This window comes from Mustela putorius, unplaced genomic scaffold (genome assembly GCF_011764305.1).
Source record: "Mustela putorius furo isolate JIRA1106 unplaced genomic scaffold, ASM1176430v1.1 tig00003942_pilon_pilon_pilon, whole genome shotgun sequence".
Classification (NCBI taxonomy): Eukaryota; Metazoa; Chordata; class Mammalia; order Carnivora; family Mustelidae; genus Mustela; species Mustela putorius.
Genome location: NW_025422087.1, coordinates 963,690 through 991,331, shown reverse-complemented (window position 1 = coordinate 991,331; position 27,642 = coordinate 963,690). Strand labels below are relative to the sequence as shown.

The window sequence follows — 27,642 nt, the reverse complement described above, 5'->3', positions numbered from 1 at the left end:
GGTCTGTGGGGTCACAGATGCTAGTAGGAAATGCACGCTGTATGTACAAATGTGTTTTTGGACATTTCATTTAGACTGCACTTTCCTTGGCCCTTTTGAAAGGACTAAGATGGAGGAAGGGCAGGACTTCACTTTTACACACAGGGTTCCATAGTTTGAGATTATGAGATCACTTCAGTTCCGTCAGTGATATTAACAATTAGGAGGTTAATAGCAAGCTGATAATTACACTGAGAATCCAGATGGCATTAGTGATCCCAACCCACGTGTGTCCTTATATATGTGACCTTGATTAGAAATCTCAAAAGCCACTGTGACTGTGAGTAACCTGCCCCAGACAGTGTTTGTAATAACTGGCTCCTTAAAAAGCATGCTGTAAAACCAAAAGTGAGTTCATCCCAAGGGGTATACTGGAGTTTTCTTATCTTTGCTAGATTGCGTTTTCAGAGGAAAGAACCTTAGTTTTTTGTTTTTTTTAAATACAGTCCCATGTCTTGCAGACAATACAGAGGGAAATCATTAAGTCAGAGAAAGACAAATACTGTGTGATACCACTTATACATGGAATCTGAGAAAACCGAACTCCTAGAATAAGAGACCAAAATGGCAGTGACCAGCAGTTGGGGAGGAGGGGGAAGGGGAGGTGTTGGTCAGAGAAGAGAAACTTGCAATTGTAAGATGAATAAGTTCTGGGGATCTAATGTACAGCATGGTCATCAGAGCTAATGGTATTGTGTTAGAGACTTGAAAGTTGCCAGAGAGGAGATCTGCACCATTCCCTCCACAGAAAAGCCAGCAATTATGTGACATGAGGCAGTTGTTAGCTAACACTGTGGTGGTAATCATTTTGCAGTGTATCATTGTACCAAATCAGCATTTGTCTGCCTTACACTTACTCAGTGTTACATGAACACCCTTGGAGAAAGCTGTAGTGCTTTTCTGGTCGTGTTATACGATCGAGAAGAGTATGTATCTGTAGGACAGCGCTAGGGTAAGGGACCCACCAGCTCAGATTTGGCTTGCGAACTGTAGGGATTAGGTGGGAGGGATGATAGTATATAATTCACTTCCCCCCTTATTCTCCTGAGGCTGATGACGAGCCATGTGCGTTATGCTGCAAGCTGACTGACGTCAGTGGGAAGTGTCATGCTCAGTGACAGGGAAGCCAGCCTAGAATTTAAAGCAAATTGTCCATTTAACTTATCTTTATTTATATCCTGTTTTGGTTCTAAAAAATGGACAGGAGGTGCTTGAATTTGATCTAGCATCATTTTCAGGAATGTCTCACAAGGACTTAGAATATCTCATTTGCTTCTTCTAAGTCCACCTCTGCTCTGAGCTCCGCTTCCGCCCTATGACTGAGTATGGAATTTTCCTATGACTGGGCGTGTGCTGGGGTGCTTTCACATAGAAGTAAATATGAATTCAGCCAAGATAGAGTTGATAAAAGATAGGGCAGTGGGTCCTATTTAAAGAATGAAGTGACTGTCATGTGAATTAAATAAGTGCCAGGATTAATTTCTAGGCACTAGTAGAACTTTTAAAAATAAGATTGTTTTTAAGCAAACAAATACACACCTGGGTTTCATCCTCTAGTTCGGTTTCCTAGGTTTATTTAGGGTGTGTGTGTGTGTGTGTGTGTGTGTGTGTGCACACATGCTTGCTAAAAAGGATATTTTAGTAAGAGAGAAATAGTGTAAGAATAGACTTGCCCAGCTTTGACAGAATGCCAAGCATAAGGCTGACTAAATCCTATGTTTGTGCCCTGTATTGTTTTCACCATACTCTGGGTACCTTAGGGGAATGACTTCTCATTCCTCTGCTGTGAACCTTTGTAAAAATGCCATTCAGTACCAAAGAGGATCCTCCAGAGCAAATATTCTTCAGAAAAGACTTTAAAATCCAGATAGTGCAATTCGTATTCCTCACTTTTTCAGCTGAAATTGGCGTGCTTAACGGCATGCTCAATGAACTAATGGTAAAAGCCCACTCAAGACTAAAATCCCCCAAACAAACAACTTCAGTGATAACAAGGAAGACTTGTACAGAGCATTCAGGCTGTAGAGATTTGCATACTGACATAGACTTGACACAGAATGGGTGACAGAGGACCATGTTCCATCTGGGCTATGCTCCTCTACTTCCTCTGTAAAATGAGATCCTTCTTCCTTGTGCTTCCTGATCTCACCCAGGAGTTTTTCAAGTAGTTTTTGACAAGGGAGGATGTTACCATCTTTGAGAAGACTTAGAATGGTAGTTTTTGTGTTTCTGTACACATATATGAGATCAGAAATGGGGATCAGTAGAAACTTATATTCACTTCAACTACAACGCATTTATTCTCTCCATTAGTAGTAATAAGGGATCAGAGCCCATCAGAGCCAGAGCATCTGAGTAGGAAAACATGTCTAGTTGTGTGTGCTCTTTGGGCTCCTAGATCTCTGTAAGAAGGAAAGAACTGTGGGAAGGTCAGTAAAAGAGTCAGCTTTCAGGTTTGTATTTCCAAATTTTGTGGTGTTTCCACATAAGAGTTTAAAAACACGAAGGGATTCAATTTTAATTTTTCGGCAGACATAGTAAAGGGTATCATAATGTCTTCCACATACCAGAGAACCTTCACCGAACAATCTTTGCCCTGAAGGCTGCCTGCATAGGAGCCCTTATGATATGGTGAGATCTGTGTGAAAACGGAGGAGGCAAGCCCCAGACGTCGAGGGGGAATTTAGCCACAAGGGGTTGCATTCTAAGGAGAGGGACTGCTCTGCAAATAATCTAGCATAGACTGGTGTAGAGTATATGGAAGGGAGGTAATATGATAGAGTTTAAAGATTTATGCTTTATGTATTACTATGCCATTTAATCATAAAATCCTGTAAGGCGTTCACCGTCATCCCCATTTTATAAATTAAGAAAGGGAAGTAAGGAGTAGCGCCCAAACACACCAGTAAATTCGTTAAGGTAATATTGAAGTCGCTAAGAAGTGTTCCTTGGGGATCTAAAATTAGAAAATTGTGGCTTTTCAGCAAGATGACGGTTTTAGCTGGCCTAGCTCAGTTATTTTGCTACAAGTATCTAAGTTAGTTTTGTTTCTGACAAGGAGAGTCATTGGATTCTAAAAACTTGATTTAGCTAATTCAGAAAATCTGAGGGTTAACTGTAAACATATTCATTGTTCATAGTGATTTGAGCATTAATTTGGTTTAAATTTCAATTAAAAGAGTTAAGTAGAGATACATTTGTACTATATTTTGGCTCTGTTTTCCAAACAGTGTATAATAAATAGTATGGAACACTGTGAATGGACTAAATAATATAAATTAAGAAAATCTCATAGTAGGGAAATTATTTTTCCACAAGAGGAGGTGATGAGATTCTCCCCTGTGCTATTTCACGGGGAAGATTTTTTCAGCAGACTCCTCAGAGTTCCACCAAATGGTTTTGAAGTTTCTGAAGAACTGACCTGATTTTTCTCCTCACTACACATCTGAACTTTCTTAGGCTTTTGGAACTTTTTTCTGTTTTCAATGTTATATAAACTCTTCGGTTTGACCATTGAATGAAATGTTATGACATTGAAAGGGGAAAAAATCCTATAAGCATTAATCAATGTAAGAGATTTGTTGCTTTTTCATTCGACCCCAACCGGCTTTCATCCTGACATACACCATCCTGGAGGCATCGGCTGCTTGTTTAATTGTTAAGTACAGAACGTGGTTTGATCTCTTTCTTGTGCTTTCAGTCCTGGTAAATTAATCAAAAGAAGTTACTGCTCTGCTGGGCATTAGCCTGGGTTTAGATGTTTCTGCTTCAGGGCCTGTTCATCAACGAAAATGCTTTTAAGCCCCAAATGGAGAGTAAACAGTATCGTTGCGGCCGCTTTGAGCTGAGCCATTACTTGTGACCCGCTTACATTTGGGAAGGGGCCTGTTTGTATTAGCAGCTATTCTGGTTTGGGTCGTAACATTTTCAGAATGTTTCTTCTTCCTCTTTTTATTTTAACGTTCTCAGCATTTACAAAGAGCCACCCCTACCATCGCCACCACACATACATCCCATAGGCACTTCCATCTCCAAGTGTGGAAATCGGAATGTGGAAACCCAGTCGGGTCCTATGCCCAAATTTCTGTGAAGTCTGAAATCTCAACTATGTGGAGTAACTGGTGTTTGTTGTTAGAGGACAATGGAATGATAACGCCCACGAGATGGACGTTCTAAGAGCAGTTCTTATGGACAGGAAACTAGATTCGTTTCCGTGAGTTAGCAGTTGACTTTCTTATTATCACTGGTGCTGTTTGTGCCACATGTTGAACAAAAGGAAACAGTCTTCGCCTCCTAGGAAGTAGTTCCTTGAGAAAGACGGACACATAAACGGTCGTTTCAGGGGCATGAGGTGGAGTGTGCTGATTAAGGGATTTACCAGGGACTCCAGGACGTAGAGGAGACTGGCGCGCGAGCTTGGGTTGGTGGGGTTGGTGGGGTTGGTGGAGACCTCTCCCAAGGCGGAGGGGACACTGACGCCGGTCTGCGAAATGGAGTAGAAGTTAGCGGAGGGAGGAGCTAGGGGACTGAAGGAGCAACTTGGTCAGGAGGAGAAGCAGGGCGGCCGGACGGTGGGTGGGTAGGGGATGGGATGTGGGCTTTGTCAGGGAGGAAGAAGCCTCATTAGACACAACGCTCTCAGAGTCCATTTCAGTTACATGTCTTTAGCAGCTTCGTCGAGGTATAATGTAGAAATAAAAACGGCCCATGCTTAATGTGTACAATTTGATATTTGGACAAATGCAAGCACCCATGAAACCTTCACTGCAAAGTAATGGACATATACCCATCACCTTCCAAAGTGTGATTGGGAAGCTTCTGGAATGGTGATATACTCTACTTAGACTCATTCCTAGAGGGGGATCCTCAGGAATTCAAGAAAGTACAGTAGGAAGAGTGGCCTTCTGAGTAGGGCAAGGCTGCTGTGTAGACAATAGTGGAGGGCAACAAACCCACGGGGTTTCAGCAGATTTTCTTTAAAAATGAAAAGGAAATTAAAACAAGAAGTTTGGGTCATTATTGAGAAGAATGAATTACTTGAGATAACTGTAATACTGTCTCATGATCAGTGATATCTGAGTTTACTTTAAAAATAATTATTTGTGTGTCAAGAGTTCCTACTTGTATAGAAAATTTCTATCTTGAAAGAGATGCTCTGGAAAAACATAGAAGTCCTTTTGGGATTACATTGGTAGTTCCGTAAAGTAACATGGAAGCACTGTATCTGTTTTTGAAGCCTGAGAATTTGCTGTTCTATTTGTGCAGGGTCTGAAATTAAAGTGAGCTTTGGGCCTGTGTCACAGTGTCCTGGAAAACTGAGAGAGGCTCAGGGGCATGTGCACAAGGGTGCTGGTGAGCTCACAACCAGCACTGCTGTCTTCAGGGCACAAACTCCACATTTTCCTGATGAAACGTAGCCTACTGCCTATGTGTGATTGATTTGGGGGGGGGGGGGAGGTTCCCGAGTCTCTTACAACCGTTTCCATATTTATTTGGAGGGAACTAAGTTAATCCCACCCCCTTGGCTTATTTTGAATTCAGCCTCATCAGCCAATGTTTAGTGAGGCTGAGACTATAGGGAAGAGATGGTGCCTGGAATGGGAGGCATAGAGGCAGGGTGTCAAGAAACATCAGCCTCTTGTTTTGCGGGACTTTTCCATGTGTTTTGGTATTTAGAACGTGGAGCCTAATTCTGTGAGCCTGTAGATGTCCTACCGTGTAACACAACCCAAATGGCTATGCTCAAGGGCAAAGGTGACCATGAAGGTTTTAAGGAGGAGTCCAATTGAGTAAGGTCTCAAAGGGTATTTAATCGGCTTTTGTTTTTAAGAACTTACTTGCTTTGTCCTGATAATAGTAGTACCTATTTTCCATGTGAAACACAGAGAACAAAAGGGAAGGAATAATTCGCCTAAATCTGTGCTTGTCAGAAGCAAACACTTTCTCAGTCGTTTTCTTCTGCACTTCTATCTCGGCATGTCCATGTGTCTCCTTCCTGGCTGTCCCAAACTGACGCCGCTGGGCGTACAGTCTCTCCGCCTGCTGTCTTCGTTTGGTGGTACACCATGGACATATGTCCCTGTTCCGTGGGACACATTTTAGGTCTATGGCGTTCTTGACGGTATGGTACTTAGGGACGGTGCTCTCAGGGCTGTCGGTGACCCAGCACTGCGTCTACTGACCCGTCTACTTTCTTATCAGACGTTCTTGCAGTTGATTGCCCGTTCAGAAGCTACGAACAGTCCTGTCTAGGCGTGTTGGTAGTAGGGTAGGGTGCTTATTGACCCACACGTCGACTTGTGTATTTCTGTTGTATTTAGTTTTTGACAAATTCTGTTCAAGCTCTTCCCTTCTCCTGGGCTGTCCTTTGGCCGGTTTGGCCCACCATCTCCTCCCTTTCCTCTCAGCACTAGCACAGAGGAAGACAGCTACAGTTTTCTGTTTTGTTTCGCTTTTGTTTTTGTTTTGTTGTGTTTTTGTTTGTGGGTTTGTGTTTTGCGGACTCTCCAGCCTCCAGTGTGTCTTCAGCTGCTCGCTCGGGTTCTGGCAATTTTCCCCTGAAGTTCAGCTGGCTGGAGTGGTGTAGACAGGACTTAGTGCTCTTATTGGAACAGCCGGTATTGGCCCCAGCATGTTTAAGAACACCGTATAGGCAAAAAAGCAGGTAAATCTGGGAAGGGGCATCCCAAGCAGACCTGGAGTATGCCCACTGGGACTTACAGCCTGAGTGAAAATGCCTAGGTCCCATAGCTGGTCCCATAGCTGGTCCCATAGCTGCCTTTGGCTCAACCCGCACGCACATCCAGAAAACCATCTTTAGCTTGAGCTGGCGGCTGAATAGCCGCCCAGATCAGTGCTGATTCATAGGAGTGTTGGCCAGACACTCTGGTTGTGTGGTTATTTACTTCCCCTTCCCTTTGATGAATACAGTGCTCTGCCTTCTAGAGCCGTGTGTCGCTGTAAATTTGGAGACTCATCCTAGTGGGGGAAAAGGGTGCACAAATATTCTCTGAGTGCCAGCCATGGGCCAGTATTGAGGTGAACATTGGGGTATATTGCAAAACAGTGAGTGCAGTGCTGTCCTTTGTCGGCGGAGCACAGAGAAAAACTTATCCTCAGCATGGACGGATGGAGGATGGACTCCCCATGTCTGTGATGATATTTCCCAGCTTCTGTCTTAGAGACATGTTGTCATGAGACCTGGCAGCGCCCTGAGTCTCGTGGGATAACGTTCTGGAGAGAAGCAGCTCCCTGAGTGTGGGAAGGGTCTCCTTTGCCACTGTGCTTGGTGGGTGGGTGTACACACACACCAAAAAAAAAAAAAAAAAAAAGGAGAGAGAGAAGCACCACGTGTGTCAAAACTTGGCCCTCAGAGTTAAAGAAAAGTCTGCTTCCTTAGTTGACAGAGCATCTGGAAGAAATAGAGAATGGCTATTTCCTAATGACCATTAAAGTGTATTAAGCCAGCCTTCACGCATACTTTTCTCTCCTTCATTCACTCAAGGATTTGAAAAAAGAATCACTCCCCCTTGCACTTAGCCTCATGTGTGTCTGACTTGTTCCAAGAGCTGTTAGGCACACCGCTGACACCATCTGACTCCGTCAAGATTGAGAGCCCCCCCGCATCAGGTGCTATAGCACCTCAAAAGCATCAGGCTATCCTTACAAATCTAACTTAATTGCCCGATGCATTTACATTGGTTAGCTAGTTTGCTACAGTCGATGTAGCTGGATTATTCAATACATTTTCCTTTGTGCTATTAATGACCTGAACTTCATTACCTGCCAATAAAGAGTTCCAGAATGTGCAAAGAAAGCTGACAAAGAGCATTGGTGGTTTATTCAACTAACTGGCCTGGCGTCTGCTTTTCTACTGCTCGGATTATCGGAGAGCAAGTCAAACAGAACACATTCAGTGCTGTGCTCCCTGCCCAGACCCAGCAGACTGTTATCTTTCCAGGAAGCAGTGGCTTTCTGTTTGCTTCTTTGGAAAGTTTTAAATATTTCAAATGGAAGAAACCCTATGTGACTTTTTTGAGCTTTTACTAATCTGATTTAATGGCTTGTATATATAGCTAGCTTCATAAAAGTCAGCCAAAACTTCTTTTCAATAATATTGAAAATATTTTTCTTTGAGTAAAAATTAATATCTTAAATTTTAAAAGAACTTTACCTAGATTTTTGGAGCTCACATAAAGTCCCAGGTAAGTAGAGTGTCCTGAAGAATTGTCTGATGTCCAAAAGTAGGCAGAGATGTCTTATCTTTAAAATTTGTTCAGAACAGATATAAACAAGTTCAGGTTTTAGTTTAACTTTTTTAAAATAATATTTAATCATCCTTTTAGAGATAAAGTGCTTTTTAGATTTTATTTTTTACTATAGCAACACATCATCTGTGATGTGAAAGAATACATAATGACAAAGTTCATTGGGATTTTTAGGTTAACTGAAATTGGTCATCTGCTGGAGGGGGTAGTTTTGGTTTTTCTTTAAGATTTTATTTATTTGTTTGACACAGAGAGAGAGCACAAACAGGGGGAGCAGAAGAGGGAGAAGCAGACTCCCCTCTGAGCAGGACCCTGGGATCATGACCTGGGGTTCATTCTGTGTTTGACTTATTCATTGGTGTTATTTTGCATAGTTAGGCTTGCTTGAAATTTGTCTTTTACCAATTCTGTCCATTTTCTTTGGGAAGAGTAAAATGGATTATGGACTTCTATTTTATTAATTGTATCCCTATTGAGTTATTTACTGTTTCATTTCACTTCGAGAGACAAGAGTAAGAGGAAAAACTATTTCTCATACACAAACGAGAAAGAATTGTGCTTCCATGTTTGTTGATCATGGGGAGATCATGCTTATGGCAGCTGCACATTTTTTGGTGTTTGTAATGTGTTCTAATGAACAGCTGACCTGATATTAGGGTATGACGACAGACTAAGCTAATTACACAGTTCTAACCATTCAAGCAAAACTCTGATATTATTACAATTCCATCTGCAGAGGCAGGCTTTCCCCACTTTAACTCCCAATTTCGCTCAGGGACAAAGCTTCTAAGAGAGGTGTGCTGACCATTGTTTGTTCTTTGTTCCCACTCGTTCGCTGTTCCAGACCTCCATGTGCTCCATTTCCCTCACAGCATCTAGCAGAACTGCTTCTATTATTCTTGCAATGTGATCCGTGGAGGGAAACTTAGCAGCCGCCATGATGTGCCAAGCACTTTGTTGGATGCATGACCAATTAAAAACGGAAGACGTAATCTTACCCTGCAAGAACTCACAGTCTTACTTGTGTTTTCATACATTCATATTCAGTATGTATGAATGTTAGTGTGAATTAGTATGCAATTTCGTGGGTTGGTATATAAAGAAATTATGTAAAGTTCTACATGAAAGCAGTCTGATGCAGGACTTTGAGGGAGTGTGGGACACACAAGGCAAAATTTTCTTCTCTGCTGTCTCTTGTTCCGGAAACCCTAGGAGGCCCTGAAGCCAGGAACTTGGGGGAGGACCTTCTTAGCCAGGACTAGCATGGAGCCTGGATGGTGATGAGGGGTGGTGGTCACTTAATCTGAGTCGAGTAGAAGCCAAGACATGGATTTTTCCCCCATCTTTCAGAATGCTTGCTCACCTTTAGTGTGCATTTGGTCTCCATGAGGCATGTGGCAATGGGGACAGTCACAAGTCAAAAGCGAGAACAGAGACTGAGGATCAGGTAACTTTGTGGGCCTCCCATAGGGCTGGGCATAGCTGATCCCTTGCATGTGCCCTGGCCCCCAGCCTGGGCTGCCCCAGCAGCAGAACAAGGTGGAGCTGGTGTTTGCACAGTAGCCTCCAGTAGAGCTGGGTGGCTGAGCAGGCAGACCTGAGCTGAGACAGCTGTGGTTAGGTCCTGTTGTGGCCACTTGTTAGGTTACATGACCTTGGACACACTGTGTCAACCACTCTGAGCTTAGTTTTCTCGCCCTTGAGTTGGTCAGGGTGATGCTCCTGACTTCTCAGAGTTGCACTGAGGATTAAATCAGCCAGTGTGTGGAGGGCACATAGCTCTGTTACTGATGAATAAGTAGTGTGTGTTAAATTGGCACTTGCTGCTGCTCCTTTTTTACTATTATTATTTTTGTAAAATAACAAAATATTGCTTTTGCTTTCAACTTAAGAGGTTAAGTTTGAATGCTCACTTTGGCAGCACATATACTAAAATTGGAAGAATACATGGAAAATACAGGGAAGATCAGCATGGTTCCTGCACAAGGATGATATACAAATTTATGAAACATTTCATTTTTTCTAAAGAAAGCAGTATAGGTTCTAGAGCTTAAGAAACATTAGAAACCCTCGGCGTTGGTCACAGAGGCAAGAGCCCAGAACCAGGGAGGTTGTCTATATGAGTGGAGGCAAGGATGCTAGTTCTGCCCTATCTGTGGATTTCTCTCACATGAAGCATTCCCCACCATCCCTCCTGAATGTTCCTCTGATCACACGTGGTCATTACCTGAGCTCTATCCTCCCTCCTCCACAGCCTGAACACAGAGCACACCAAAAACCTGAAAGAGAACCGGCTCTCCGTGGGATGAGGAAGGGGGTGGGGGGCTGTTGTAAGAAGGGTAAGATTTTCTAAGCAACCCACAGGATCCTAAAGGCTTTCCCCACATGTAGGTTGGGGTCACCTTGGACCTCAGGTAATAGAATCTGGGTGTAGGCCATAGGATTCAGAGGGAAGAAAGCAAAAACAAAACAACAACAACAACAACAAAAACAAAAAGCTTCATTGGGCACAGTGCATGCTTTTATCACCTGGGTATCCCTGGAGCCCAAAGGAAGATCTGGCGTGCACTTGTCACTTTGCCTTGGAAACGGGGTCACTAAGTGGGTGACAGGTCATTTTGTTACGTTGTCTGAAAAATTCTAACACCGAAGGTATCATTGCTTTAGATTCTATCTAGAGTATAGCAATTCAACTTAATGAGATACTATGCATTTGTGTGTGAGAAATAGAAAAAGAGGATATTCATTCTAACTTTGCTTGCTATAACACTGCTGTAGCCTCTCCTAACACATTCCCTTAGTTGAGGCTCCGTTTGGTTGATGACTCCCATTGTCAACGGCGAGGTGGATATAACTGCAAGATTTAGGCATGGCTCACCTTCTGCATTGTATTTCTTGACTGTCACATCTGAAGTTTCTTGGTTGGAGCTTTCTTCATTCTGAACTCCCCTTTTGTAGCCCTAATGCAAGCAGGCCTGTATGTAGCTAGCTCTGGTTCTGATCTCCTCACTGTCTCAGCGTCAGGCTCTCTGCCTGGACAGCAGTGTGGTCTTGCTCACTTGTCCACTGCAGCTGCCAGCCAAGGTGAACAGGGCAGGTGCTGGTAGCACCGACCCCGCCTATCAAACCACATAAATGGCAAGCTTGATTTCTAGGTGTGGTATCTACTGTTTATGGGAGGTGGTAACCTGATTAATCTGATTGGCATATTAATTTACTCTGAAAAGTGTAGCTACCAGGTGGACTTGAAAGTTGGGATTTGGGCTTCTCTGAACAGGCGTTATAATAAACAAATGCTTTAATCCACCTTTTTCTTTGATCAAAACTGAAAGATGATCATTACTCCTTTAGTATTATAAGTATATTCTTGAGGGTGATGTGAGAACAATTAAAATTAAGAAGGAGGACCCAAGGAGAACTGTGTTTGAAGTCCAGAGCAATCGCTTAAAAATGGGCAGCTCAACAGATATTTGTTTGTTAACAATTGTATTTGGTGCTACAGGTTTTAAAGATGAGTAAAAGAAATCCCTAAGACCAGGTAGCTAATAGCCTAATTATGGAGACAGAAATACACAGCCAGCAATATTTCAGACCAGACTCTGTCCAAAGAAGTGCTATTATGATAGTCTTAATCAATTAGAAGAGCAAATTACAAAGTAAGCTTGCAGTAGATTAAGTTGACTACTCTTACACTTAGCTGTTCTGATTGATTTCTGTGGGTGCTCAGTGTCTTGGGGCTCGTGTTCTGTCTTTACACAGACCTTCCTGTGGACGGTCACTGTGCCCACCCTTGCACCAGCCCCACCACCAGACCCGCCAGCCCCTCCTGCCTGATGTCCGTCAGTCTTTCTCTGTCACTGCCCAGGATTTTAGCAGATGTAGAGAACCAGTAGGAGTCATTCTCATGTTATGCTTTGGCAATGGTAGAATACTGCTGCTTCCCCAACCCCAACCCCGATAGACTTTATTTTTTAGAACTGTTTTAGGTCACAGCAAAATTGAGTAGAAGGTACAGAGATTTTACAACACAGGCAGAGCCTTCCCCACTCCACTATCAACATCCACTCTCTGCCCCCGACACTGTACATTTGTTACAATCGATGAACCTACATGTCACTCGGACTCCATAGTTCACATTAGAGTTCACTCTTGGTGTATATTCTATGGGTTCAGAAAAATGTAACTCCAGAAAAGCATTATCATTTCCTGCTATTGAGATCAAGGATTAGTGGCTTATTATCCAGAGGCTTTAGGTTTGAGAAGGGGTATACGATTGGAAGAAAGAACTCTGTATAACTTCTCTGCATTTCCACCCAACAAATTCCACTCTCGATTTTTTCCGATTTGAGAGAGTGGGTGCACATGGCATCTGTCACTGCTGTCCCTGTGGCTCTCTAGGGCTCTGGGTTGCTTGGATCAGGCCCCAGCTGAAGGTCAAGAGGCAGATAGGCTGCCCCACTTTTTCCAGAGTACAGGTAGTTACAGTTTGGCTTACTTATTGGACTGGTAATCAGGTGACCTTTACAACAGGTGAGGGGCAGGTCTAATTAAAATCATTCTGTTAAGCGTCTTAGTCGTCATTTATTTTCAGTCGTGCATGAGCTCATGATCCCTAGTCCTGAAGGAGCCATAAGCTTGCTCTGAAATGTCAAAACTCAAAGCCTTCTCAGGTTTCCTCTCAGTTCTATTTCCTATTCCCACCGTCCCCACAGCAGAGGCCAGGCACGCTGTTTTGAAATACTAGTGAAATTTGCAGTGGAGAACAATAAATGTATGTTAACTCCAAGGAAGGCAGACACTCCTAAGAGAGTTTGGGGGGCTTTAATAAAGCATTTCAAGGAAGCAGAGTATCGAATTAATGCTTTTTGTGCTAAAAACATTAAGGTATTTAAATGTGTTATTCTAATCCCTGTTTCAGCCTGGGAACAGAAGGATCTAATATCTTTTACTTAAATCCCAGCCTTCCTAGCCTGGGCCCTTCTTTTCAGCCTAGGACAGGAAGAAACAGACTATAGCCAGTTGACTTCAGTGAATATAAACCCGTATGTAATTCACAACATACGACCTATTAAATTTTTACATCAAATGTGTTTGCCCAGATCTTCATATATTCTATATCATTTAGTGGAGATGTTAGGTTTCCAGAAGCTAGATTCCTGTGGGAGCGCCACTCTAATTGTTCTGTTTCCTGGGCATGCAATAAAATTGTCATGGACACAAGTACAGATGCATAAATTCTGCGCCCCCAAGCAGGGGATACTTATTTCAAAGTGAGCCCTTTCTGGTTGTGGAGTAAACTGATCTCGGGCAGACAGGGTGTCCTCCCTTTCTCAGAGAGCCACTCTGAAAGCCTCAGCTGCGCGGGTAGCATTTACGGCCAAAGCGCGGGCGGGATCAGGTTATAAGGTTTTTGTTCGGTGAATGAAGAATATCAAGTTCCCTCACAGCTCATGACTGTGCAATGGCTGGTCTCTGCCTCCTATGCTGGACAGAAGAGAAGACTCACAGAACGGTGAAGGCAGTCACCAGTCAAATAGTAATTAAGATCAGTGATAAATATAGAGCCTCATCCCCAAATTGGTCGTTCAGGTTTATTCCCTGCCCTCCTCCACCCCTGACCAGAATTCTTGTTTGTTGAGAAGTTTTTTGGATTTTGAAATCAAGATTTAGGGGCCATATACGTGTGACTTTGGATGACTAGTGTCTAGTCTAAAATTATTCATATTTAAATCTTGGATAATGCATTCCACATAAAAGTGTAGAATACTTGGATTAAGACACTGGCAAGGTTGTTTTTCAAGGTTTGATACTAAAACATAGGAGAATCGAGACCACATTTTGTGCAGTATGTGTGTGTGTGAGTGTGTGTAACACTGAGATCATCAGTGACCCCTTAAGACTGTAGTATTAAATTGGGTGAGTCCAGTGAACCTTTGAAACAACAAGGAAATTATTACTAGCAATGGTTAGTGTATTGTTATAGTGGCCAATTTATACAAATAGTATTTTTAAAAAGCTCTCACACTCTGTCGCTTCCAGCCCGCCTAGCTGCCCCTCCGTTCCCCTCCCCCTTTTTGACAGAGTGTGAAGGAGAGCTCATCTCCTCCTTCTGAAAGCTGAGGTCTCTTTTGCAGGGGGGAAACATTTAAGCTTAGTATTTTTGAAAAAAATGAATCCTTACGCGATGTTGAAAATAATCTTTTTGCTTTTAGGATGCTATGGAAGTTTTCAGCTTTCTGCAATTTGAATTTAATATATACTCAAACAGATGTGTTCAATTCCTAAAATGACTGTGGAATTCCACCACCAAGATACAAAGCAGGAGGACGGCACAGCTACTGGTTCCCCATCCCTCACCTGGCACAGTCAGACATGTCACATCGTGCCAGGAGCGTAACCCAAGGGAGCTTCACGCAGGGAATGTTATCAGAACATCCCCAAATAAGCAATGTGTCAGGACATATGGGCTCTTCAGTTAGCTGCTAAGTAGCTCTTGGGGTTTACTGCCCGTATTTCTCAAGGGTGGCTGGACCACATCAGGGTTCTGAGCTGTATCACCAATAGTGAGATCTAGGTCCTCCTTTCACTCAGCCAGCAAATTACATGCTCATTCTGCTAGGCACTGTGTTGAAAAGTTACTGCTAGTGCAAAGGTTTGTGATAGAAGGTGATAGAGGACTGAAATCATGGTACGAGGTGCAAATATGTGGGGAGGCACTTAAATATAAAGACTTTGTTTGGATGATTTCTTTCCCCTACGTCCCTGAGACCATTTGAGAAGACTTGGCAAGCCAATGTGTGCTAAGCCCTCAAAGTGCTTATGCACAACGATATTCAGGAGCTAACTGTTGGATTATTGTAGTCAAAGCATGAGGATCGAATGAGGCAGGGGAAAGCAGCCCAGGCTTATGTGATAGCCCTTCCCAGAAGAGCCCTATGTGAAGTGAAGGATTGTTGCTTCTACATGTCATTAAGAGCTGTCACAAGAAGCCTATAATAAGCTTATAATGTCTTTAAGGATATTAGTAGATAACAGAATCAAAGCCACTGGCGTGCTCAGTCAGGAAGTTTGCAAACAGTGTCTATCCCTAGACCACAGGAATAGTGAGGTCTTTCCGACTCCTTTCCATGGGTGACATCCAAACTTAGAGCTCACAGAGGAGCACCATTGTTTGTGTATTGCTTTCATTGTCTCCATCTGTGAGTAGAACTAGTCTTTCAGAATTACACACCAATAGCTGTTCCCATTTGTAGGAAAGTTAAAGGGGACATCTTGGTGACTCAGTCAGTTAAGTGTCTCCCTTCAGCTCAGGTCATGATCCCAGGGTCCTGGGATTGAGCCCCGTGTTGGGCTCCCTGCTCAGTGGGGATTCTGCTTCTCCTCTGCCTGGCACTCCCCCTGCTTGTACTCTTTGTCAAATAAGTAAATAAAATCTTTAAAAACAAAAGAAAGAAAGTTAACCTATTTCTAAGTAGAATTATATTTTCTCCTATTCTTCATAATTATGATTAGAGATACAGTTCGTCTTAGATCATGACTTTGGTAGTTAGTCACTGCTTATTGAACGTCTGCCATATAAATGAGTGGATTAGCATTTAGGTGGGATGGGGAAGGAGGGAAAGAAGGAAAGAGGGAAGGATGGAAAAGGAAAGAAAGGGCAGGTAAGGGAGACAAACACATACCCCGTAATGAGTATAATCGTTACACTGCATACATTGAGTTAATTGAAAGAGCTGTACCTGTTAAATAATTCCAGGATCAGTTCTTGAAACGCTAGTGTCCATGATATACCCACTTGTCATCTGTCATCCTGTCTACTCTTTTATGAGGCAGATTTTTTATAAGGTTACGGAAAGAATAAAAGCTTCAGTCATACGACATTTTGTAGGAAACCCCATCCCTTATATTGCCAATCAAATGCGGTTTAAACTTTTTAAGGATGGAGAGAAATCCTTCCATAACATCTCAATTTTTGGAGGAAATGCTGAGGTAGGATAGAACCTTTCACTGCTGAACCAATCAAAGCCAGAGATGCTCATCCCTTAACGTCTGTGTATGTTGCTCATTTAGCAACTAGGTGTATGGTGATACCCTCGTTTTCAAACCCATTATCTCATGGATAATGGTTTTTCCCTCTATAGCCACTCATTCTGCTTTTGAGAATGTGTTCTGCTCCAGCCCAACCTTGTAAGGCTGCCTCTTGGTCAGGCACTGCGTTTTTGAAATAAAACCTCGACCACATCGGGGCGCCTGGGTGGCTCAGTGGGTTAAGGCGCTGCCTTCGGCTCAGGTCATGATCTCAGGGTCCTGGGATCAAGCCCCGCATCGGGCTCTCTGCTCAGTGGGGGCCTGCTTCCCTCTCTCTCTCTGCCTGCCACTCCATCTACTTGTGATCTCTCTCTGTCAAATAAATACATAAAATCTTTAAAAAACCAAAACAAAACAAAACAAAAAAAACAAACAAACCTGGACCACATCTTCAGTTACATCTTGTGAGTCATTGAGGCACCATCTCTTACAGCTTCCTCATGTAGAAGGTAGCTAGCTCCTTTTCTATGTGTACAGTTTTATAATAAAGGAGCACTTAAGTCTATTTGAGAACCACCGAGTGAGGGAGTTTAAATTTCACTTCTTTGTGCCTACGCCATTAGCTAGCCTCAGGTACCTATGGGTTTTCCCAGATATACCTTCTCATCGCCCCGTCTAACCTGAAGCCTCCTATCTGCCACTCTGTTCTGGAGACTGTCCCAAGCTGCCAACATTATCTGCTTTTGGAGCTTAGAGCCATGGTGAGATGCACTAAGAACTGAGGTATGAGATCAAATTTGAAAGAGTCACACATTTTGGGTGAGACCACAGTGATAGAATGTTCCAGAAAGCTAAAACTGTCCAGGAGGCCTGGACAACTGGCCCTGCATCAGTGCACTAAATGCATCAAAGGAAAGAACACAGGGGTTAGAACAGGTGTTGGTCAACCATAGAAGCACTTATTAAACGGATATGTAGGATAGTTTAATTGGTTTTAAATTTTAGATCTGTTAGGTGTTCCATTTATCTGCAAACTGAGATTTGTTTTTTAAGATGTTGCAATTTTTGAAACATTTAGGGTTATTGACTACTATGAGAAAAAAGGTGTAATATTTTGATTCTTTTAAGGAAAAATATTTTGATTCTTTATGAAAGACTTTCATAAAGGTATTATCTTTAAGTTAACAGGAAAATCTAATTTTTCATTAACTAAATCATAGTCATTGGTTTCTGTGTCATTAATAAAACATTCAAAGTCCTGTAGACCACATTTTTGGTTAGTACTTCCTCTTTCTCAGCCTCTTACATGAGACTCAGATTGGAAGACTGTTTTAAATTCCAACCCTATTTTGTACTCACTAGTTGGGGGTTAAAAGCAAAGAAGAACCTACCTATACAAAGCTTGAAAGAAGAGGATGAGATTCAGTGTTCCTGCTCATTGTTACGTGTCACTTCATGAAAATTTTACGTGTATCTTGTGCTAGGGAAATGTAAGCTTACCTAGCTAATTAAAACATTTGAGCCAGAGAGCTCTTGTGATCTTGTCCAGGTCAGTGCTAACTACATCAGTGTTGTCCAGGGACAAGCAGCGTCGGCATCACCTGGGAGCTTGTTAAATGCACACTTCTGAATCAAAAAACTCTATTTTTATAAGCTTTCTAAGTGATTCTGATACTCACTTAAAATTTGAGACTTATTGATCTAGGCCAGTGGTCTTTTCTGTCATAAGAACTTTCTATATGGAATCAAGAAGTTTGGGAGTCCAATTAGTAAAAGCATTTAGTGAATCTGGTTAATGAATAAGTGTTGTGGCTTTAGTCGAAGTTCTCTTGTGTGCTCCTGGGTGAGGTTTCTTGTGACTCCCTTGGCTCAGTGGAGTTCACTCTATAAATCAGTAATAGAGGTCTACCCTCTTTGACAGATGAGACCTCGGAGCTCTGAGAAGGGAAGGGATTTAGGTTTGCTCAGATGATATTGCAATTCAGAATTTTAGAAAATTCATTCTGAGACCAGGACTTCTATAGATTAGATAAGTTCATGCATGATCACTAATTCTAGAAAAGCGGTTACCAAAGGTTCTACATAAGTGTTATATTTGAAATAATTTTAGAAAGTAAGTTTTAAAAATTCCAGGAACACAGGGGCACCTGGGTAGTTCAGTTGGTAAGTGTCCAACTCTTAGTTTCAGCTCTGCTCTCAACATGAAGCCTGCATAAGATTCTCTCTCCCTCTTCCTCTGCCCTCCACCCATGTTCTCTCTTTCTCTCAAATAAATAAATAAATAAATTTCAGGAACACATTTCATAAAATTAGATACTCCAGAATATGGAATTTTTTAAGTCTCAAAAGGAAAAATTATTTTTCATTTTAGAATCTTTTGTGTTAGCCAAAAAAGTAGGTAAAATATCTCTCCAGTTGATTAAAGATCTTTGATTTTGTGTTTTTATTCATAAGGCACTAAAATAGTTTATAGAACTGTCCCAAGTGCCTGGCTTAGCTCAGATGTGGTCTGGAGTTCTTATTTTATAGTTTGAATGTACTATATGCTGGGAATACTTAAGTGTGGCATGTGATTCCAGGTTACAAATTAAGATTTAAAAAGAGCTGGTTTGTGCTTCGTGGCAACTTGGCATACTGAAATAGTTCGTATGGCTGAAGCATAATGGTACCTGTTCAGTTCTATAGAAATTAGCTGTTTGACATCTGTTTTGAACCCCTTGTGGGTGCTAGAGTTATATTTTCTCAAGGCATCACAGCTGAGGGTATAATAAATCCTTGATGAGAATTTCATGCTTCTAAAATGCTGGGGTATGACTCGGTTTATATACCCCAGTCAGGTTCTCTCTTTATGCTTGCTTTTTGGGAAAAGGCAGCTGTTGGACTTTCATAGATTTTGCTTAAAATCATCACAATCATGACTTGATTTGATGGAGTTTCAAATCCCAGAGTGGCAAATGTAGTGAGTATATTTGACTTGCTACTTGCTTGTTGGTTGACTTATTACTAAATCCTTTGACCTCGGAGGAAACTATGGCTTTGTGTAGGAGCTTTCCCATTCCACCACCATAGCCCTTCCCTCCTCCCACAGCGCCATGTTGCTGTCCTTAAGCTTTGTGCCCTGCAGATTCCCCTTTTGCCCTGTAGACATCCTTTGGCTCTACATCACTTCAGGTGATCTGATAAAGAGACCAGCTTACCCAGTTACTTGGGTGGCATGTGGAATCTCAAGGAGTCGCAGCCTCAAGGATCCCAGTGCTGATTCAGTGTTTGTCCAGTGTGCTTCTGTGACACATTTGTGGACACAGAAGAAAAGTTTGAGATTAAACGGTGGTAAAGTTCTACTTCAGTGAGTGAACAATTGTACTCAGAAGAGTGATCAATGTAACCATAGAGAGGAGTGATCAACATGGAGGTTCCCAGATTCTCTCCATTTACTGTACCCTAGTGTCTCAGTAATTCCTTTGCAAAGTCCATAGGCCAAGAAGGAACGCCAAACAGTCATAACTGTTAGGAAGGGAAGGTCAGACAATTTAAGAAGTATTTATGTCCTAACAACTTAGCAGACATTTGAAACACTAATGCGCATAACCAGAAAAAAATAATACTTTCTTTCATCCTTAAATAGCCATAATTATTTGCTGGTGTTATGGTATGCACACCTGTTAAGCTTTGTATACCTTCTCAAACCTTGGAGAAAGCATGAATGCTGTGTCCCTCATTTCCTATTCCACGTTGATTTTTCACAAGCTATATTTGCTTTTTATCATAGCAGTCGTGAAAACTCAGCTTCACCAAGATACCATAAAAAGGAATGTAGCAGGGCTCTGGGGTGGCTCAGTGGGTTAAGCGTCTGACTCTTGATTTCAGCTCAAGTCGTGATCCCAGGGTCATGAAGTCGAGGTCCGTGTTGGGCTCCATGCTTAGCAGGGAGTCTGCCTGAGATTCTCTCTCTCCCTCTGCCCCTGCCCCTTGTGTGGTCTCTCTCTCAAAGAAATAAAGTCCTTAAAAAAAAAAAAAGGAATGTAGCATTATCTGATATCGAAACTGTGAGCTACTTTGAGCTAGTATGTTGTACTACTATCTGAGAAATGTTGCTGTATTTTCCTTGAAAATCAATAATTTGCCACTGCAGTACCCCAGGTTACTTACAGGGAATCGTAGGTTAGATGGAACGTAGTTCTCAGATGTGTCCAATTTTCTTTTTCCAGCAATCAGAGTTTTGCAGGTAGGGTAGGAGATAACATTTGTTTCACACTGGCAGGATAACATGATTTCACATAAATATATCAACTATCTAATTAGGTGGGTGGTTCTCATTTTCCCATTTTTACTGATGGAAAGATGAGAACTCAGAATTATTTCCTCTATTTAAACAGTATAGGGAACAGGGGAAGGTCATGCACAGTTATTTAACTTCGAATCCTACTTTGTTTTCTCCATATATTTGATCTCTGCTTCTCCCGAGCTTAGAGATGAAATGGGATACCACATTTGTGTAGCAGATCGGAGTTGTGAGAGCTGCATCTGCCAGTCAGGAGTTTAATGAGAGAGGAATGCCAAGGTCAGCCCTTGGCTCCAAGTAGCTCTTGAACAAATGTAGAAGGAAGAGCTACAGCTAATATCCCTATTCATGAAAATTGCTTACACTTAGGTGCCTGGAGGGTCAGTGATGGACAGAGTAAAGCTTCCAGTGATTTCATGCTAAGATATGTATATATTACAGTAGGTCTAGTAATCTGCTCCAGGGAGATGGTGATTCTGTTCTGCTCTGCTTGTAGCTGTTTGGAAGATCACACTTGGAAGTTATTTGTAAGTTCTGAAGCAGGCCTGTTAAATCATGGGTGAGGGACCTGGGACAGTTCAGCCAGCAGACACTGAACTTACGGAGGAAGGATATGATAGGTGTCTTTCTAGTTCAGCCTTCCTAATATTTGAAAGAAGAGTTGTGCTTATTCTAGCCTAACCCGGAGGACAGAATAAGACTTTGAACTACATAGCTTATCAACCTCAAAAAAAGTAATAATAACAATTTTTAGTGGTTCCAGTTGTCCCAGGAGGCAGTAAACTCCCATTATTGAAAATCACTGTGAAAATGATACAAGAGGTAGTAGATCATATAACATTGGCTCCTAAAGTCTTTTCAAACTATAGATTCTCTTTTGCTAACTTGCTAATTTTCATTTCTTTGAGCAAAGGCTTTCAGAGTAGCTGTGCTTTAAATTCAGATTGCTGTCTCTCCAAACACAGATAAGTCTCTGGGTTGGTAAAAGTAAATATAAGGTAAAGTTTAAGTTTTTTGTTGGAAACTGATGTTTTGAGGTCAGAGGCTGTATGAAAGGTCATAGTCCAACTGAGAAAGTCTTTAAGTGTCTATTACAAGTACAGTACATATGTGGGTTCAGCCAGTATATCTCTGGAAAACCCAAACAGGCCTTTTACTGTGTTTGTGCGTGCACGCACATGCATGCAGTGTGTGTGCACGTGTGTGTGCACATTCAGGAGTTTACCTGTCAATTTCCCAAAGTGACCATTAGCTCACCAGTTCAGAATTTAAAATAAATCAGTCCTGAGGTACTAGTAGTTTTCTCAAGTTATTTTATTATCTGGTCTCATACTTTGAACAAAGTCTTCATCATAATTAACACTGCTGTGTTTTAATTTTTTTTTTAAGATTTCTTTTATTTATTTATTTGACAGAGAGAGAGATCACAAGTAGGCAGAGAGGCAGGCAGAGAGAGGAGAGGAGGAAGCAGGCTCCCTGCCAAGCAGAGAGCCCAATGTGGGACTCGAACCCAGGACCCTGAGATCATGACCTGAGCCAAAGGCAGCAGCTTAACCCACTGAGCCACCCAGGTGCCCAACACTGCTGTGTTTTAGCCCCACAGATTTATGTTGGGTGTTCTTCCCAGATGACTTGAGAACCTAAGAAAAATAGCCCACATTCTTTGATTCCTTGCAGAAACGACCCCTCTTCGGCAAAGGCAGTCGTATCTCCCCCTGTTGGGCTGTGCTTCTGCCCAGCTGAGCTTTGGTACACCTGTCCCTGTGATGCCCCCCGCCCCTTCTTAAATCCTTCCACCATAGCTGCCCTTCAGACACTGCCTCCATTTCTGAGGTGGAGAAGGGGAAGGCTTTCTTCCTCTCTCTTCCTCTGGTCCTCTTTCTGTGCTTCTCAAGCCTTGCCAATTTTCTTTCCCTTCCATGAAAGCAGATTTTACAGAAGATTCTCTTGCCAGCCCTAGGTTGTATGTGTTGAGCAAAAAAGCAAAACTGGGGTCTGTGCTAGTTTTCTGATTTATTTGGAAGACATTTCCTAGACCTCCAACTAGCTTCCCTGTCTTTATCATTCGGGGGGCCACATGTGGCCCTGAGGAGTTGGCGCGCACAGTTGCCCCTGGGTAGAGCGATTACAGACAGGCTGTGTTTTAAGTTAGTTTTGACTTGTATATTTCATCTGCGAAGTTGGCAAATACTTGAAAGCCACAAGCTACTGTTTTCTGAAAGCTTCTTTGCACATGAGCATAAAATGTATGTATTGAATCTGGAAATGGTCCAATAATTGCCCTTTTAATGCAGCTAGCTAAATGTAGATTACAGCTATTTCCCTTGGAAGGATTCACATAGTCATCATTTCTTTCTTCTCTTACAGAGTGTCTCCTCTGCAGAAGTCTGAAATAGTGGACGTGGTTAAGAAGCGGGTAAAGGCCATCACCCTTGCCATTGGGGATGGTGCCAACGACGTTGGGATGATCCAGACAGCTCACGTGGGTGTAGGAATCAGTGGGAATGAAGGCATGCAGGCAACCAACAACTCGGACTATGCCATTGCACAGGTCAGAGGCGCGATTGACCAACTGTCCTGTCCTGTTGACAGAGGTGTCCACTGGGCATGAAGGTCTGATTGGTGCTTGACCTTCAGTCCAGCCCTAAGAACTCTGCTGTCCCTTTTGAAGTTTGTCCAGACAAAATCACCAGAGTATTCGAATTTCCCTGTGGCCTTGATCCTGTGGAGTTTAAAGGCCCTGTGCTGCTGGTTGTTGTAGTTGTTTTGGTTCTTGTGGTGGTTTTTGCTAGCTATGAGGTTGGCCAAGTTCTCTGTCCTCCAGGCAGGCGTCATTCCTAACAGATAGATCTCTGATCCTGCTAATGATAGTCTTTCATCCTCAGCTTTCACATCTGCTTCATGGGCTTTTCCCTGTGCCATCCCATACCAAGGAATGGCTGTGCTCATTACATTTGTTCTCTACCATCCCCATCCCATTTTTTCTCTACCATCCCCACCTTTTTAGAAGGTGCTAGAATCCTCTCTCCTCAAGCATTTGAGGTCAGGGGAAAGAAGTGGCTTACAACTGCTTCCCTCTCTGTAGCCATAACCAGGGTGCTGTAGTGATAACCCATGGTCAGTAGCAGCCAGCCTCCTGCTGTTAGGCCAAGGTCAGCCCATTCCCCTCTGGATCCAATGTTGCATGCAGAGGTTCCTGACGCACTTTGTAGTCACGGAACAGGTGGCTTGAGGCTGAAAGAAATGTCTACTCCTCAATGATGGAGAGCCAAAAAGTGAAGGAAAATAGCCAACCTCCTGACCTTGGGTGACATATCTAGATCTTTTGGCCTGCTTGATCATCCAGAAAATCTAGACCACATACTGGGCACTAATCATTTCCTCCTGTCTCTACATTACAGTATGTCATGATAAAGGGCCTGCTCATTTGGTCATTAGCTAGGGTTCCCTTATCTCCTTCCAGTGTTTAGTCATTTGAAGAATGTGTTAACCTTAATTACATGAACACAGGTAGTGATGGCTTTTTATCCCTTCAAGCTGACATCAGGGGCTGCATATGGACTGTGAAAGAGCTTCCAGCAACCCAGGGCTGCAGGCTGGTCCTGTACAGCTTTGGGGTCTACCTCCCCAGAGGGGGGGCTCTGTATTAGATCACCTCAACGATTCCCTCCCAGCTCGCGGTTCTGCAAACACAGGGAGGAATTACAAAATCCTTATGGCTCTGGAAAGTACATGAAATCAATCTTGATTTCAAATAAATCCTCAAGATAATTGCTAAAGAAGTTAGGGGAAGGAATTTTGATTGTACAGGTGGGAACACTGGGGCTCCTTCACATTGGGTGACCTGCCTCGGGTCTGAGCATCCAGGGTCAGAGAATACCAGACCTGGACGTCACCTTGGGGACCGTCCCCGCACACCTGCCCATTCACTTTCCTGAGTCAACCACTCCGAGGCCCATGGGACTCTCGCTTCCTGTAGTCTGTCAGCAGCTGTAGATGTTATACACCCCAGCATTATTAAATACTTGAATTATAGCATCATGTGGCTGGAAGGGATCTTTGGAGGTTTCCTAGGAGTTTCAGGCAAATATTTGTCTGTCTTTTTCTTTAAAATGTCTGGGGAAGGGAGATTCTGTGACCTGCTTTATTGAAGCTGCATAGTAATAGGCTGTGGAATCCAGAGCAATTGCTCTCTTCAAATCAAAAGCATCAAAGAAGCATAAGGAGGAGAGAGTTAGAGTTAGAGTTCGGGGTTTTCTTGCCCCACTGGTGTAACAATGAGCACGGTCAGAGGAAGTGACGGTTGGCCACACGTGTCCATAGGTCTTCATTTTTCCTGTCCGTGGTCCTGCTCACAATCAGGTAGAGGTTCCGCTGAACCTCTGTAACCTTTGTGTAAGGCAAAGAGCAATGCTGCTCTTACACCTTACACCTTCTCTGCCAGACCCTGTGCCTCCTCTTGTTCAGTTAGAAGCAAGAGAGCCCACAATTTCATGCATTCCTTCACCCTGGTGAAATGATCCACGTCTCTGGTTGGAGTTAACATCTTGGGCTCTGTCACTTTACTGCACATGGATGAAGACATTTTTGATTGGGTTTTTGAGGCAGTGCCCTGGAAGGTTACACACAGAAGAAAGCACTTTAGCTCCCAGTCCTTGGGAAAAATGATGAAATGGGCAAAATTCTGGTTCTGCTTCTTTCCTGCCTGCCTGTGCTTTTATCCACAGAGCAGCCCCTGGGACTGTCACCCACCACCCCCCCACAATCTGCTACCTTGCCTGTGGGCAACCTGCATGTCCTCTGGCCCAGCTGCCTGTTCTCCTCAGGAAACGATCGTTCGCGCCCCCTACCTTCTTAAGGTTTTTGGAATGGCCTCCTGAAAATAGCATTTTGATTTAAGATATATGTATTTTTTTTCCCCTTGAAAACAAATCGTTGTCGCACTAACATTGAGTCATTCTGGATGATTCCAGCAGATGTTCTCTGTGCCCACTGAAGTTTAACATCAGGGGGTCTGGGTCAAATGCAAACTTCCTTTTTATTTGTTTAGCCAGTTACTTTATGATTCCCCATTCCCCTTTGGAATCCTTAATGAGCTTTTATGGGGAGTTTTATTTTTCCATATGCACCTACCCCTGCCATTTTGAAGTGGCCATATAGCTTTTGGAGTTTGCAGTCAAGTGACCTGCCTTACCCCCATCTCCTGGGTAGATTTCTCATGAAATGTGATGTCATGTCGGATTGAGCTGACTTCTTCAGGGCTAATGGAAATAGCTGACCTGAAAGAAAGAAATGTTTTGAAAGAAAATGTTTTCTTTAAAGAAAACTACATTTCCTATCAGTCATTCTTTTCTACTGATAGTTAAATTTAATTTCAAAAGTAATCAGAAATTAATCGGAAGTTTACAATAGCAAAAGAATTTCTGAAGTTTACAGATGTTCTCAATACAGCCCGATTATCTCTTCTAAGGGAATGAACCCAAGGACTGCCCTATGACTTTGAATAGGGGAATTAAGGTTTTAGTTCAAGGCAATCAAGGGAAATGTCAGTGGGGTCCAAGGCCAATCAGTGTATAGAAATCATGGATTTAAACAGCTTAACAATAACCCACAACCTTCGGGCCAACTGAAATCATGGATTTAAACAGGTTTGCCCCAATGGTGCCTTCATGCCACTGCACACCATAGTCTACACAATAAAACAACAACAACAACAACAAAAACCCCTCATTTCTCTCCCTCCAGCTCATGTTAATGCCTTTGGGAACTTTTGTGAAGTAGGACACAGCAAGCGAAGCCAGGCTAAGAGGATGCTGAGGGGATAGGATTCAAGTGGGATCCAAAGACCCCCTACCCCAAGGAGGATTCAGGGATTTTACTGAATATTGCTCAGTGTTTCAAACTGCAAGAACCATTCCATCACTGTCAACTTAGTTTCAGCCACTTGTTGGTTTTTTGTTTTTCTTGACTGCATAGCACTCTAGCAAGGGGTACTCTGTACTAGGTGGTAGCAAAAAAGGAGAACAAAGTGGAAAGGCGATGTGTTTGTGCCTGAGCGTCTGTGTGCATGTGCAATGCAATTGCTTTTAACGTGCACGCTGACAGTGGATATAGGTCATGTCTCCACGTGCATCCCTTTTTTAAAAAAGGGTCATGGTGTATGAATGTTCCTGTCCCTTGTTCCTGAAGTCACCACCAAATCTGATTGACTAGAAGCATCTGGTTGCCACTGTGCTTTTCCTTTCTTCCAGTTCAAGAGGTCACCTTCTCCTAACCGTTAAGACCCTTAAGAAGCATTTGTGTAAACAGAATTCACAAGAATAACAATGAGATGTCCAAACTGGCATTTGGGGGGAAATACTAAGGTAGATTTAAGAGGAGAGTTTAGTTTTCCTCACTGGACCCAAAAGCTCTGCCTATAGTTTCTGGAAGTGAATGGTTTTCTCGGGTTCTTGGCAGAATCTGGCTTCCTCGACGACCTTGTCTGTCCCCAAATAGCATTTTGTGACTTTTGTTCATAAAGGATGGGCGCTCCTGAACTTTGCCATTTTTCCCCCTCAGTTCTCCTACTTGGAGAAGCTGCTGCTGGTCCACGGCGCCTGGAGCTACAATCGTGTGACCAAGTGTATCCTGTACTGTTTCTATAAGAACGTGGTTCTCTACATTATCGAGGTAAGCCAGGCCACCTTCTTCCTTGGCCGGTGGGTGGGGGAGGAGTGGGCGCGGGGGCGGGGTTTTTGCAGGGCATCTTCACATACTTAAGGTAAGTGCAAGAGAGTATTTTGTTCATGTGAAATTCAAAGGTCCTGCTGGGACACACACAACCTCTGTGAAGTGGGGTCACCTCACAGATCGAGGTCTTCATGCTGAGGAACCAGTGCGGGGAGACTTGGTGTCCTTGGCCCTTGTGGACTATTGTTGTCGTCATTCACATTGTGCTCCTTGGCTGGGAGGGGGGGGGGTAGATGGTGGCTGAGAGCCTGGGCAGTCGATGTGCTTTCTTGGTAGGCACGGGGATGTTTCCAG

General features: G+C 42.9%; 1 protein-coding gene and 1 pseudogene across 3 annotated transcripts in view; both read left to right on the top strand.

Moving 5' to 3' along the window:
- ATP8A2 (ATPase phospholipid transporting 8A2) overlaps window positions 1–27,642 on the top strand; it is a 604,668-nt gene that overhangs the window by 347,106 nt on the left and 229,920 nt on the right. For all 3 annotated transcript variants that reach the window (XM_045069586.1, XM_013049724.2, XM_004780021.3), the window contains exons 26-27: window positions 22,984–23,167; window positions 27,178–27,288. In XM_045069586.1, coding sequence (XP_044925521.1) covers window positions 22,984–23,167; window positions 27,178–27,288 — 295 coding nt within the window. The remainder of the gene's footprint in view (window positions 1–22,983; window positions 23,168–27,177; window positions 27,289–27,642) is intronic.
- On the top strand, window positions 10,212–10,329 carry LOC123389068 (annotated as a pseudogene).